At 42.0% G+C, this 15,584-nt stretch overlaps 1 protein-coding gene across 14 annotated transcripts in view; it reads right to left on the bottom strand.

The window, feature by feature from the left end:
- Positions 1–13,322: 13,322 nt before the first annotated feature.
- Ccdc150 (coiled-coil domain containing 150) overlaps positions 13,323–15,584 on the bottom strand; it is a 118,067-nt gene continuing 115,805 nt past the window's right edge. For 10 of the 14 annotated variants that reach the window (XR_001778457.1, XM_017312896.1, XM_006496332.1 and 7 more), the window contains 2 exons: positions 14,017–14,136; positions 13,442–13,749 (listed from right to left, as the gene is read on the bottom strand). Coding sequence is in view for 12 of the 14 variants with exons in the window: in XM_017312896.1 (XP_017168385.1) it covers positions 13,651–13,749; positions 14,017–14,136 (219 nt within the window). In the remaining 2 variants the exon portion in view is untranslated. Of the gene's footprint in view, positions 13,750–14,016; positions 14,137–14,191; positions 14,292–15,584 lie in introns of those variants that run through there. The other 4 variants (XR_001778458.1, NM_030025.2, XM_030243620.1 and 1 more) reach the window with 4 other exon arrangements.

Genomic DNA, 15,584 nt, shown 5'->3' with positions numbered 1-15,584 from the left:
TTTACATGTATTTGTGTGTATACACCATATACACATGCATATATGCATATGCACAACTGTAACAATACAAATACTCATTTGAGAGTGGGGAGGACATATGAGGGGCTCAAGGGAGGGTAGTTGGGAAGACCTAGAGGGAGGCAAGGTGTGGGGAAAGTGGGTTCTGTCTCAATTAAAAACGTGGGGGCAATAGAGGTGACTGGGCTGTTAAGAGCACGGGCTGCTTTTTCAGAGGGCCTGGGTTTGATTCCTAGTACTCATATTGGGTTACAACCTCCTAATCCTCAGGTCCAGGAGATCTGATGCCCTCTTCTGGCCTTTGCAGGCACTGCATGTACATGCTGCAGATACACAAGCAGGCAAAACACCTGTACATAAAAGGAAACCTAAAAAACATTTAAAATACTTTAGAAAAAGAGGGGTCTGAGTGGAGCAAAGTGATTAAGCATACTTTTTAATGACATACTTTCCAAGCCCAGTTTTGTATTGTTTACATAGATACTGGGTATTCGTGAATTTTCTCCATTTCAAGTGTAGGTCTTACTGAACATAAAAAGGAGACAAGGGGAGTAATTGGCCACTAGGGGGAGCATGGGCTCCACAGAACTTTCCAAGTGCACTGGGACACCTGTCCAGTATAGAGATGGAACAGCATTTTTTCATTTATTTTTCAGACTATAATATAATTATATGTCATCATTTATATCCTTCTCTTTCTTGCCTCAAAACCTTGCTCTCTCAAATTCATGGCATCTTTTCAGTACTTGTTACATACATACATACATACATACATGTGTGTATGTATCATGTATATCACTGCCACCCTAACCAAGAAAGAGGACATCATAATTAGTGTCCTTGTAGGTTGCCGATGCTCACATCGTCTGAGCTGTGCCAGTCTTACTAAGCTGCAATTGTGTCTCACAGTGTGAGGGTAGATGTGAGGGAGTCGCCATTACTATGTGGTGTGGTAACAATGCAGATTTTCCCACTGCATGCTGACTTTTACTCAGATGCTAGACCTTTGTACGGCCGTCCGGGTAGCTGGACTGGGCTGAGCTCCTAGGTTCCCCCATAGACAAGGGCAGCACTTCTCAGAAGCTGGTCAGGGACTCGAGTGGCTGCATGATGCACCCCATTATGTAATCACTCACGGATGCTTCTATTTTCCACTTTGTGCAAAGCTCTGGTGTTTGATCCACAGCACTGGCCCTCCCCCAAGGCTATTCCTTTTTATGTTTACTCTGGACACGTCTCGCTTGCTTGTCATGTGCTGTTTAAGTTGTGTGATCATTCCTTAGGAATTTTCCAGGTATTCAGATGTTTTTGCTTTCCCCATTCTTATGTTCAAATGGTTGAAGGACCTCATGATTGCAGGGACATGTTTTGTAATGGAGGCTGTGCTATCCTCCCCTCCATTTTAGCAATAGGTGTTCATATATTTAAAATTATTAAGTAGGCTTATACACTTTTTGTCTGTATACACTTGACCATGCTAAAAAAGAGTATCTCTTAATTCCATTTTATCTTTTTATTATGTCTTTTTACTTTTACTAACTTAGTGTATGTGTGCATGTCGTGAGATACATGCAGAAGTCTAATGAGAACTTGTGGGAGTAGGGTTCTCAGAGCTGGTTCTCTCTAAAGTGGGATCAGGGGATCAAAACCGGATCAGTAGGCTTGGCAGGACTCTGTTACCCATGGAGCCATCTCGGTAACCCTATTTTCTTATTTTTATCATTAGTAAGTGTTAAAGTCCATTTTGTCTTAACATTTTATTAAAGGCTTTCTCAGAAATCTGTAGGGATCATATAAATTTTGTTTTGTTTTGTGGTCCTGGAGATCAAACCTGAATCTTCATTCATGGTAAACAAGCTACATTGTCTATTATTTTAGTGTTTTTGCGTCCTAATATTGACTTGTAGTCCTCTTTGTATATTAATTCCCACTTATTCCTTGGAAGTATGTTCCAAGAATAGTATAATGGACTTCTGATATGGAGACTCTATCCAGCCCTAGATAGCCTTAGAAAGTAAGAAGCTAGAAACCAATGCAACTTATGGCCAATGTGTAAGACAAGAACTAGACAAGAACATTCTGCTAGAATGCCTACACATACACTCAGATATGTCCAGGAAATGTTGAGTGAACAGTCTGTGTTGTAAAGAAATCCAAGCTCTGGGATTCTGAAATGCCAATGGACACTAGCAGAGCCAGTTAGCTCCCTGTCCTTTTCTAGGTCCCAAGTGCAACCTCACAGCATGTTTAGTTTTTATTAATTATTTATCTACATCCCAAATGTTGCCCCCCTCCCTGAGTTCTTCACCCCATCCTCCTCCCCTTTACCTCTGAGAGGGTGTTCCCCTCTTGGGTAGCTCCTCACTTCAGGGCATTAGGTCTCACTGGATTAGAGGCATCTTCTTCCACTGAGGCCAGACAACATAACCCTCTGATACATATTTGCTGGGGGCCTTGGACCACCCAGTGTATGCTCTTTGGTTGGTGGCTCAGTCTCTGGGAGCTCCCAGGGATCCAGGTTAGCTGACAGTGCTGGTCTTCCTATGGGGTTGCCATCCACTTCAGCTCCTTCAGTCTTTCCCCTAACTCTGCCATAGGGGTCTCCGACCTCAGTCCAATGATTGGCTGTAAGTATCTACATTTGTCTCAGTCAGCTGCTGGTAGAGCCTCTAAAGGACAGCCATGCAAGACTCCTGTCTGCAAGCACAACATAGCATTAGTAATGGTATCAGGGATTGGTGCTGCCCCACCCAGCCCCCATGAGATAGATCCCAAGTTGGACCCATCACCGGTCAGCCATTCCTTCAGTCTCTGCTCCATTTTTGTCCCTGCATTTCTTTCAGGCAGGAGCAATTTTGGGTAGAAAATTTTGTAGGTGAGTTGGTGTCCCCATCCCTCCACTGGGAGGTCCTGTCTGACTATTGGAGGTGGTCTTTTCATGTTTCATATCCTGTTGGGCATCTCAGCCAAGGTCACCCACATTGAGTCCTGGGAGCTTCCCCCATCTCAGATCTCTGGGACTTTTTAGAAGTTTCTTCCACCTCACCACCCCTGGCAGCTGTATATTACTATTCATTCTCCTGGTCCTCTGGGCCACCCCTGTTGTTTCCCCCACTCCTTATCCTGCTCCCCACCCCCCATCACAAGGTCCCTCCCTCCCTCTGCTTCCCATGATTATATTGCTCCCCTTTAAATAGGATTTAAGCATCCACACTTGGGTCATCCTTCTAGTTTAACTTAGGGTCTGCAGGGTGTATCATGGGTATCCTGTACATTTTTGCTAATATCCACTTATCAGTGAGTTCATACCATGCATATCCTTTTGGGTCTGGGTTATCTCACTCAGGATGGAACACTCCACCATTGCTGTACTTGTACAGCCATTCCTGAAATCAATCTGGTGGTTCCTCAGAAAATTGGAAGTAGTTTTATATGAAGACTCAGCTATACTACTCCTGGGCATATACTCAAAAGATACTCCACCATATCACAAGGACATGGCTCTACTATGTTCATAGAAGTCTTATTCATAATAGCAGAAAGTGGAAGCAACCCAGATGTCACTCAACCAAAGAATGGATACAGAAAATATTGTTCATTTACACAATGGAAGAGGGCACAGATCACAGCTGCTGGATGTGTCCCAGGGGAACACAGCAGGCAGGGGTTTCACCAGGCCTTTCTGGCTTTTAGAGTCTATGTTGAAAAGTCAGGTTTAATTCTGATAGGTCTGCCTTTATATGTTACTTGGCCTTTTTCCCTGGCAGCTTTTCATATTCTTTCCTTGTCCTGTACACTTAGTGTTTTGGTTATTATGCAGAGAGAGCTATTAAAAACAAGGATGTTATGAATTTTGCAGGTAAATGGCTGGAACAAGAAAATATCATCTTGAACAGGCTTATTGATATTAGTGTTATCCACAATTAATTCTACCCCATGTGGAATAGAAGTTCCTGAAGAACAACAGTTTAGAGCTATTTTTAAAAACAAAGGACAAACTTACTTTTAGTGAGATAAAATTTTGTCTTAAAATACAAATGGCTATTTATAGAATACTAAAAAATTAATCTCAGGGCTGTACAGGCACCAGAAACACCCATGTAAACCCTGCCTGCTGGGTTCTCTTAGGACACACCCAGCAGTGGTGAACTATGCCCTATCTCCAGAGCTCTTTAGTACCACCCAGGCTCTGCCTGTGTTCCTGCAGGGCTGTGGGCACCAGGGCTATCCAGCTCCCCAATTCCCTGCCTGACAGGTCCCCCTGGGGCACACACATCAGCAGTGAGCTATGCCCTAGTCCCTGAGATCCATTTCCTGACCTACAACTCTGCTGGCATTCACAGAGGCCTACTGGCACTAGGGACAACCAGATGGCCAAATGCCAGCAAAAGAATACTATCAACAAAAGCCAAAGCAACATGACACCACTAGAGCCCAGCTATCCTACTACAGCAAGCCCTGGATATTTTAGCATAGTTGAAGCACAGGAAAATGACTTTAAATCCAATCTTGTAAAGGTGATAGATGCCTTTAAAGAGGAAATGAATAAATCCTTTAAAGAAATCCAGGAAAATACAATCAGATGAAGGAAATGAATAAAACTGCTCAAGACCTGAAAATAGAAATAGAATAAAGAAAACACAAACCGAGGCAACCCTGGAGATGGAAAACCTAGGGAAGAGAACAGGAACTACAGATGCAAGCATCATCAACAGAATACAAGAGATGGAAGAGAGAATCTCAGGTGTAGAAGACAGAGGAAAAAAAATCAATGCATCTGTCAAAGAAAGGTGTTAAATCTAAAAAATTCCTGACACAATACATCCAGGAAATCTGGGACACTATGAAAAGATCAAACCTAAGAGTAATAGGAATGGAAGAAGGAGGAGATTCCTAGCTCCAAGGCCTTTATAATATTTTCAACAAAATCATAGGAGAAAATTTCCCTAACCTAAAGAAAGAGATGCCTATAAAAGCACAAGACGCTTACAGAACACTAAACAGATCGGATCGTAAAAGTCCTTTCTACATAATAACCAAAAGACTAAATGTACAGAACAAAGAAAGACTATGAAAAGCTGCCAGGGAAAAAGGCCAAGTAACATATAAAGGCAGACCTATCAGAATTAAACCTGACTTTTCAACATAGACTCTAAAAGCCAGAAAGGTCTGGGAAGATGTCTTGCAGACCCTAAGAGACCACAGATGCCAACCAAGACTACTATACCCAGCAAAACTTTTAATCACTACAGATGGATCTATTAAGACTAAACAACTTCACAGGCATATTAAATCTGGGAGCAAAGTTTATATAGAGTTCATATAGATTCCTCTTAAGTTTTACAAATATGGAAAGGTTAGGCCATGCTCTAATGGTGTCAACAATATAGACAATGTAGAACCACTGTCTATCCCTTGATCCAATAAGTTAGGCATTATCTCCAGGCTTCAGAAGGATCAGTACTCTCAAAAATAAATCAAAGCATGCAGTCTGAAGAGTCTTGTCTGAACTACTCCCAGCCTTGGAGCTTGGCCCTGCCACATATCCTGTGTGCTGGTAGAATGTAGTCTGAATGCCTGCACCTAGCCTACTGTACCACATCCAATTCTTAGGTCTATTTTGGGTCTCAGAGCCATGTACAGGTCTAGCCTGGTAAATTTCCTGAACCTGCCGGCATGCAACTTCCCAAACCCTAGTCACACATCCTGTGAGCTGGCCCGGTCTGAAAAGAGAATACTTTAAAATTCATTAAGTTACAAAATCTAAAAAATTCAAAAATATTAATGTTTATTTTTGGCCCTAGTACTCAAGAGGCAAAGGGACATAGATGTCTGTGAGTTTGAAGGTACCCTAGGGATACATAGTGTGACCTTTTCTCAAACAAAACAAAATCTCCCAAAACAAAACAAGAATATATAAAAGAAATGGATGGATTTCTCAGGCAAAAGAACCCAGAATAGTGAAAACAATCCTTAACAATAAAAGAACAGCTGGGGGAATTCACCATCCCTGACCTCAAGCTTTACTACAGAGCTACAGTGATAAAGAACTGCATGGTATTGGTACAGAGACAGATGTGTTGATCAATGGAATAGAACTGAAGACCCAGAAATAAAACCATACACTTACGGACACTTGATCTTTGACAAAGATGCCAAAATATACAATGGAAAAAAGAAAACATCTTCAATAAATGGTGCTGGTTTAACTGGCTGTTTGTATGTAGAAAAATGAAAATAAACTTACTTTGTCACCTTGCACAAAACTCAAGTCCAAGTGGATCAAAGATCTCAACATAAAACCAGATACACTGAATCTAATAGAAGAGAAAGTGGGAAAGAGCCTTGAATTCATTGGCACAGGGGGAAATTTCCTAAACAGAACTCCAATGGCTCAGGTTCTAAGATCAAGAATTGATAAATGGTACCTCATAAAACTGAAAAGCTTCTGTAAGGCAAAGGACAAAATCAATAAGACAAATTGGTAACCTACAGATTTGGAAAAAAATCTTCACTAACCCCACATTCGATAGAGGGCTGATATCCAAAATATATAAAGAACCGAAGAAGCTAATCACCAAAAAAAACCAAACAACCCAATCAAAAAATGGGGTAAACCAAGAATGACAACAGAGGAATCTCAGGCTGAGAAGCACCTAAAGAAATGTTCAAAGTCCTTAGTGATCAGAGAAATGAAAATCAAAATGACCCTGAGATTCCACCTTATACCAATCAGAATGTCTAAGATGCAAAAGCCATCCATTGGATGGAGCACAGGGTTCCCAATGAGGGACCTAGAGACAGTAGTACTCAAGGAGCTGAAGGGGTTTGCAGCCCCATAGGAGGAACAATAATATGAACTAACCAGTACCCCCAGAGCTCCCTGGGACTAAACCACCAACCAAAGAGCACACATGGTGGGACCTCAGGTGACAACACATGTGAGAGAGGATGTGGAGAAAGAGGAACATGCCTCCATTGCTGGTGGGATTGCAAACTGGTACAACCACTCTGGAAATCAATCTGGAGGTTCCTTAGAAATTGGAAATAGATCTACCTGAAGACCCAGCAATACCACTCTTAGGAATGTACCCAGAAGATGCCCCACCATGCCACAGGGGCACATGTTCCACTATGTTCATAGAAGCCTTACTTGTGATTGCCAGAAGCTGGAAACAACACAGATGCCCCACTACAGAAAATGTAGTTCATTTACACAATGGAATACTACTCAGCTTTTAGGAATGAGGACATCCTGAGTTTTGCAGGCAAATGGATGAAACTAGAAAATATCACCCTCAGTGAGGTAACTCAGACCCAAAGGACATGCATGGTATGTACTCACTAATAAGTGGATATTAGCCAAAAAATAAAAGTAAAATAAAAGTACAGAATACCCAAGATATGCTCCACAGAACTCAAAAAGCTCAGCAAGCTGAAGTGCCCAAGTGAGGATGCCTCTGTTTCACTTGGGAGGGAGAAGAAAGCAATCACAAGTGGGGAGGGAGCAAGGGACCTGGCAGGGAAAGTGGATGGGGAGGGGAGTGTGTGTGTGTGTGGGGAACCTGATCTGATATTGGGTGAGGGGAAAGGACTGAAACCCTGAGGGCCAGCAGAAAGAATGGAAACAGGCAACCTTGGGAGGTAGGAGGTTGGGGGACTCTCCAGAATGCACCAGAGACCTGGGAGATGAGAGACTCTCAGAACTCAAAGGGAGGGACCTTAGATGAAATGCCCAACAGTAGGGGGAGGGAACTTATAGAGCCCACATCCAACAGGAAGACAGGACATCAAGTGAGGGAGGAGGTTGCCACCCCACAGTCAAAACTCTGACCCATAATTGTTCCCATATGAAAGAATTACAGGGATGGAAATGGAGAGGAGTCTGAGGAAAAGAAGGTCCAGTGACAGGCCCAAAGTGGGATTCAGCTCAAGGGGAGGTCACAAGGCCTGAGGAGGCTATGGCGCACTTACAAAAAGGGACCTCACATGACTGCACTCTGGAAGATCCAACAAGCAGCTGAAAGAGTCAGGAGTATATATTTGCACCCAACCAATGAACAGAAGTTGCTGACCCCTGTTGTTGGATTAGGGAAATGCTGAAAGAAGCTGAGGAGAAGGGCAACCCTGAAGGAGGACTAACAATCTCAATTAATCTGGACCCCCGAGATCACTCAAACTCTGGATCACCAAACAGGTAGCATACACCAGCTGATATGAGGCCCCCAACACACATACAGCAGAGGACTGCAGGGCATGTGTTCGAGATGACTGGAGGCCCCAGGGAGTTTAGAGGTCAGGTGGGGTGGGGGTGGGGACATCCTTGTGGAGACAGGGGGTGAGGAGGAGGTATGTGGAACAGTCCACAGGTAGATGGGGGGGGGGGGGAGGAATAAAATTTGGAGTATCAAAAATTAATTAAAAAAAGAAATGGATGGATTTCTCAATTTAACTACCTAAGTTAAACTATGAATAGATCAACAAACCAAACATTAAAAACAAGGAAATGAAAATAATATTAAAAGCCTTATGTTTACCCCACACCCAGTACAAACCCAGGTTCCAGATGTACTTACAGCAGAATTCAACCAAACTTCCAAAGATTTACAGCCAATACTTTTTAATTATCCAAAGGAAATAAAGAAAAGAAAGAGAGCAAGGAAGGAAGGAAAGAAAGAGAGCAAGGAAGGAAGGAAGGAAGGAAGGAGGGAGGCAGGGAGGGAAAGAGGGAGCACTTTTAAACTCATTCTATAAAGCCAGTGTTACCTTAATGCCAAAACTAGGTAAAGACTCATGGAAAGAAAACTATGGGCCAATATCCCTTGACAGGAAGGCATCTCTTAATTCCAACAGGTATTCCTTAAAACTCAGCATCAAAGTGAACCAGTGTGACACCTTGACAGCACTCGGACACTGCCACTACTGTCAGACCCATAGGGGCCCACAGTAGAAGTTAGCACTCTGCCGAAATGATTTACAATAGTTACCAACAGCCACTCTAATTACTTCAATTAATTGTATAAGAATCCTTTAATAATGGCCAAAATGAAGTTTAGGGTGCAGTGGTTTTTTTGTTTTTTTGTTTGTTTTTTGTTTTTTTAAAGATATTTTCTTCATTTACATTCCAAATGTTATCCCCTTTCCTAGTTTCCTCTCCGAAAATCCCCTATATCCTCCCCCCTCCTTCTGCTCCCCAACCCACCCACTCCTGCTTCTTGGCCCTGGCATTCCCCTATTACTGGGGCATAGAATCTTCACAAGACCAAGGGCCTCTCCTCCCATTGATGACCAACTAGGCCATCCTCTGCTACATATGCAGCTAGACACACGAGCTCTGGGGGTACTGGTTAGTTCATATTGTTGTCCCTCCTATAGGACTGAAGACTCCTTCAGCTTGGGTACTTTCTCTAGCTCCTTCATTGGGGATCCTGTGTTCCATCCAATAGATGACTGTGAGCATTCACTTATGTATTTGCCAGGCACTGGCATAGCCTCACAAGAAATAGGTAAATCAGCATCCTGTCAGCAAAATCTTGATGGCATAGTGTCTGGGTTTGGTGGCTGTTTATGGGATGGATCCTGAGTGGGGCAGTCTCTGGATGGTCGATCCTTCCATCTCAGCTCCAAATTTTGTCTCTGTAACTCCTTCCATGGGTATTTTGTTCCCCCTTCTAAGAAGGAATGAAGTGTTTTTAAAGACAAGCCAGGATCAGTGTTGGGGTGGGTTGGAACAGTCTTATAAAATTTGTCTTTTTTTTGCAGAGCTTAGCAGTATTTTCCATATGTCACATGACATTTATTTTTTACTTATACTACTAGTTATTTTAGTTTATGTTTTAACATGCAGAAACATTCATTATTCTGGTTGATATATCTGGACCATGGTCAGAGTCACAAATGGTCCCAAAAGTGTTACCAAGCAGATGTTGCCATTGCAGGTAGGGTGGGATAGAAGTCTTGAGTATTTAGACAGTCATGAAATAGAGTCAGGACAAGATGGCTCCACCCTAGTCACTTCACTGTGCTACAAGAGACATTCTAACACTTAACGTACTGTAGAGACACTCAAGGAAACCAGCACATTAAACTGAGTCTTCTAGAAAAAGCTCTTATACAAAGATACCACACACACACACACACACACAGACAAATAGTAAATTCATGGAAAAGTTCCAGAAGTTTGTTTTAAATTCATCAAACATTTTCATCAAATTAAAGAAATTCCTGGAAGATAGTGAGATCTGTTAAGAATACACTCAGTAGCAATAGGTAAAACAGCAAAAACACACTTCTAAAACCCTGTATAAAATAATCTAATAGTATAGGGAAAATGTGGCACTTAAGAAAAATACTGAGAACAGCAGAGAGGTGGTTTGTCTGTAACAGAGCCTGGAAAAACTGTGAAGTATGAATTAGAAGTACATTTGGGAGGCTGAGAATGTCATTCTAAAATGCCATGTATAAGTAATAGTATTGTTTTTCTGCATGGATGGAGCCTTCTGTAGAAGCCACTTAAAAATGGCTATGAAAGTTATTAGCTTTTGTTTTTACTACAAAGACATTTCATCTAACAAGCAAGGACACATGAAGATAGCAGCATTACTTATAATTTGTGCAAATAAACTGTCCTTTACTGTAATTGCTTATATAATGTTTTGAGTTTCTAGAAAACTAGAAAGGCCTTACAGGATTGGATTATACCCGACTATCCCTTCCAGCAGGACCTAGTTATTCGTGGGTACGAGGGGGACGGCAAACCTGGGAGAAAATAGGAGGAGAGAAAGGAGAAGCGGAGACCAAGAAGGGGGTCCTGTCAAGGTCTCAGTTTATTAGGCTGAAACGCCGGGTTTTAAGCGTACAGCGAGGGGAATAGGGAGGGGATGAGGGGGAATTAACAAAGAACAAAGAAGTGGGCATCTGGGGACATGAAGAACGAATTCAGGCTCCAGGCGGCGGGCACTCTGCGTCTTATCTCCAGAATGTGGAATCCTCCTTAACAGCCTTGGGTGTCAGGCTGGGCTCAGCATGTAATTCATGTCCTTGGAAGTCTTGGGAGTCAGGAAGAGATAAGGAAGAGGGGACTACAATTCAGCTTTTTACAGCCTCAGGTGCCAGGAAGGGAATAGGGAGGAGGAGGTGATGACCAGCTCCTTAGCACAAGGCCATTTGGCTTGTTAGGGTGGGAGACTGTGAAAGGCTTGCTTTCTCATGGTATGGTTTCCAACAGCCAACTTCCTCAGAAAACTTCCTAGCACAAACAATCTAAAAGAGCTGCTTCTGTACGAGCAGGTGCCTGAGATCATCAGAACAGGACTCTTCTGCCCTACTGATTTGCATATTGTCACATGCCATGTAGTCCTTGGGTCACATTCTCTTGTCATATTTTTTGGTAGTCTAAGCTTTGATTAGTTTTGATTTAGTTAGCACACCTCCCTTACTAATAACTACTACAGTCTTACTAGAAATGGTCACCAATCTAACTATAATTTCCTTTTTCAAACTCAAATAGATAATCTAAATGAATATGTCAATAAGAATACCTTTTGATGGTGATACCTAAGTGAAGAAAAATGTTTTTGTTCTAGACCAGGATGACATGAATATTCTGGCATGTAATTGTGACTGTCATAAATAGGGCAGCATATGTCCATCCACCAAAGTTGATCCTATCCCATGTGTAGTAATTGTGAACTTTTTATATGAATTCAGGTTTTCAGTGTCGACCCAGGACTAAGGTTAATTATCTATAGGACTCCTGGCTGTCAAGACTACGAAGTCCTAATACTTTCATTTATATATATTTTTATCAAATATGCACACATATATTATTTGTCAAATACACACACATACACACACACTCCTAAGACACAAATATCTTTCTGAGGAAAGCCTTCTGTGGGAAATAATAGCATCTAATAACAATAGTGTCTAAGACTCAAGGACACCACACATGAGTTTAAATTCCTTAACCAAATGTTTCAGTTTGTGTTTGCGTCTTGAAACAAAATAATTACATGTAGGAAGTTTATAAAGAGCAGAAATGATTTCTCACAGTTCTGAAGCCAGGAAGTCCAAGATGGAGTTGCTGACAGGATTAGTGTGTAATGAGACTCTGCCCTCACTTCCAGGTGGAATCTTATTGCTGGTTGTCTTCTTGGGGTGCTCAGTGCTTTAGCTTCACATGGTAACAGGCAAAGGGTCCGCAGAGCTGAAGGCAGTTGCCGCTAGCCCCCTCTAAAGGCATGAATTCATTCCTAAAGGCTCTCATGATACAATCTACATCTTTGAAGGCCCCAATCTTTAGATACTACTATAATAGGTATTAAGTTTCAACATAAAATTTTGGAGGAGACATATTTGAAATATAATACAAAAACAGTTATGAGTAATGAAAGCTAATTTCTCCTCCTAAGCAGGAAAGATAGTAATTTACTATTTTCTGTTCAGTCTTAAATGTGAATATAGTAACTGTTCTAATATGAAATAAAGAATAAATGGTGCACCAAGAATAAAATACCACCGCCCTAAGAATGGATCCTCTAAGGCCATGGTAACAGACAGTTCTCAGAAGTCTTCAGGCTCGTCTACTAAACCAGTTGCAGCTTTCTTTAGTGTATGTGCTTTATTTCAGCACACCAAACAATGAGAATTACCTACTTCTGAAAGCTAGGAAAATAGGAGTTGATTTGAATGTCAGTCAATGAACAGTCTCACTCATATAATTCTAATGCATATATCAATCCATGAAAGTCTCCACAATCATGTAAGCCTCTAAAGTTTGAATTCCCTGTGCCCTTGACCTCAATAAAAGGTCAGCAGTATGCTCTGGAGTAGACCTGAACCATGTGGTTCTCCTTTCAAATATAGCAGGAAATAAATTGAGTTTTGCCATTTTACATCAGAAATTGAGTGCTGGACTCTCCAACCCTGGGCTGTTTTGTAGTCATTACTCTTTGGATTATCATAATTGTTCACTTACATTAGGGCATGGTAATACCAACATAAGAAGTGAGATATTCTGCCAGTCCGTTATATATGTCAAGTATAGATCACCACAACCACCATTTAATATTGAAATCACAAGTATAAAGCTCAAGTAGTTCCTTATTAGTGTGAAAAGGAGCCATACTTACCTGTCAGACTCCTGAATAGTGCAGGCTCCTGTGTTTAGTAAACAACATTTTAGTGACCAATGTGGCTGTAAATATAGTCTTTGACATTTGGCATCTCAGAAGTGTGAGTGTGTGTGTGTGTGTGTGTGTGTGTGTGTGTGTAGAAGGTATAGAGAGGAGTCTACTATTTTTACAAATAATTTTATTTCCAGAGAACATCGTACAAAATTCATCTAGAACATCTTACTGTGGCCATTTCACACAACACTAAATTCTTCCTGAAAACAGCAAATACCATGTGACACATCTACTATCATAAAACAAACTAGTTTAAATTTATTTGGAAGAAAATAGGGAAAGGGACAAAGAGATGGGTTGGTTCTGCAGTAATAGAAAAGAGTTCATAAAGGACAAAGCCCAAAACCTTCAGCACACATCATGGTCTTCTAACGTAGAAACAGGCCAGCCCCACTTGCTGGCCAGCAGAATAGCTTCTACGGAGGAGACACCTGTGTCAAGGTCACTTCTTCCTCTCTGTGTCAGAATGGTACTTCTGCTTAGTTTCCCATCGATGTAGAACAGATTGGCTGGTTGCAACATTATGCATCATATCTTGATTCTGTAGAGAAAAATAACGCCCAACTCTTATCTGCTGTGAACCCATAGTGTTTAGAGCCTGTTGCCCTCCTTAACATCACATCTACATTCAGATAGGTAGTTTTGATCTACATAGTTTGGGAAAGGTGAAAAAACTTATCCATTGGTTTCCCAGCAGTTGTCGAGTAGAGACAACTAGACGGTGAGAAGGCTTCTGTAGTTTGGAGCAGAGAAGCAGAGACGCAGAGAAGGAAAATCTCAAATTTCTTTATAACCATATAAGCCTCACCTCTTCCAGCCACCTGTCTTCCCGGGGAAGCCTCTGCAACCGGTTTTTTGTCAGCTCAAGTTGTAGTCCATCGAACCTGCATTTAAACCAGCGGTGAGCCTCTTCCAGATTAGCTGTTATCTGAACACAGAAACAGCCACAAGTTCTTTTGTGCTCGGGTCTGGGAGATTTGTACCTTGTACATCAGAAGACTCATATCTCCCATGGGTTCCTTGCAATGTGTTTGTACAGTGTCCCGACAGCCATCAGTCTGAGGAAGTGCTCTCTGGGTGAGACTGTAAAGGACACATGCAGGCTCCTGCTATCCGTGCACCTTGTCAGAGCTCCCTGGCTTTCCTACACCTATCGAAGCACTGGCAGACTAGATCTCAGCAAACGTGTGCTGCCAAGTAGCTTTCTGGTATCAGCACGGCCGGCTTGTAGGCATGCTCCAGTAAGGTAAGAGGATTGCGCTCCTTTGATGTAATTTAACTTTTAGGAACTACACAATTGTTTCCAGGTATATTGGGCACAACCTGATAACAACAACTTTACTCTCTAAACCCAACCCAACCCAACGCAACCTTTCTCCAGGTGCTTTTTTTTTTTAAACAAAACAAAACAAAAAAACAGAAGTACAGGGAAAGATGCTGAAATGGCTTCATAAATCACACCTCTTATTGTATGGCAAATGAGAGGGAACTGGCATTGAAACTTACTAAAAAAATCGATTAGAATAAGATAGTAGTGGGCATTAACTAATGGACTTAATTTGTAGACAATAGACAGTTCACAGAAAGCAAGCACAGGCCAGGAGGCAGCTCACTGGGAAAGTGCTTGCTGTGTAAGAATGAGGACCTCACTTTGATCCTCAGAACCCCCATTAAAAACCATCTGGGTGTCGTGGCATGTCCTTGTGATCCCAGCTAGACTAGGCCAGCTATCCAGCAAGTCCCAGGGAGGAGGGGACAAGCAGATCCCTGGGACTTGCTGGATAGCTGGCCTAGTCTAGCTGGTGAGTTCTAGTCCAATAAGAGACCCTGTCTCAAAAAAAGGAGGGGGGTGGGTGGTACCTGAGGATGCCCAAGGTTATCCTGTGGCCTCTACATGCATGCTCACACTCATTCACAAGTACCCCTATACGTGAACATACAGGCATGTGCATACACATACTCGAAAATGAGAGTAAATGCAACTTTACTAAGGGCATACAGAAAGTGTCCTAGTTGGCACTCAAACGTGGGATTAAGAGTCCTTTTCTTAATAAGGTTATAGCATCATGTAACTTAATGGACAGGACAGGAACAAATGACAAATTGACAGTAATGTTATTGTGACACTTTAAGAATCTCCTTTACATGCCACTATACCATCCATGAACATATGTGTGAGGCTGGTCATTACTGCAGCTCCCAGGTTTTACATGGGTAAGAGTAGTGGCGTGAATGTTAGTGATAACCAACCGCTTTCTGATTAGATGTGAGGCCTGTTCTCCAGAAGGCACACTCATGTCTGGTACTGTAAATCTAGCCAAGACCTGGGGGCCAGGAAACTCACAGGGCGTCAAGCAGCACTCATTAGATCCATGC

This window comes from Mus musculus, chromosome 1 (genome assembly GCF_000001635.26).
Source record: "Mus musculus strain C57BL/6J chromosome 1, GRCm38.p6 C57BL/6J".
In the NCBI taxonomy this organism is placed as follows: Eukaryota; Metazoa; Chordata; class Mammalia; order Rodentia; family Muridae; genus Mus; species Mus musculus.
This window is presented reverse-complemented; position numbering and strand designations above follow the sequence as displayed.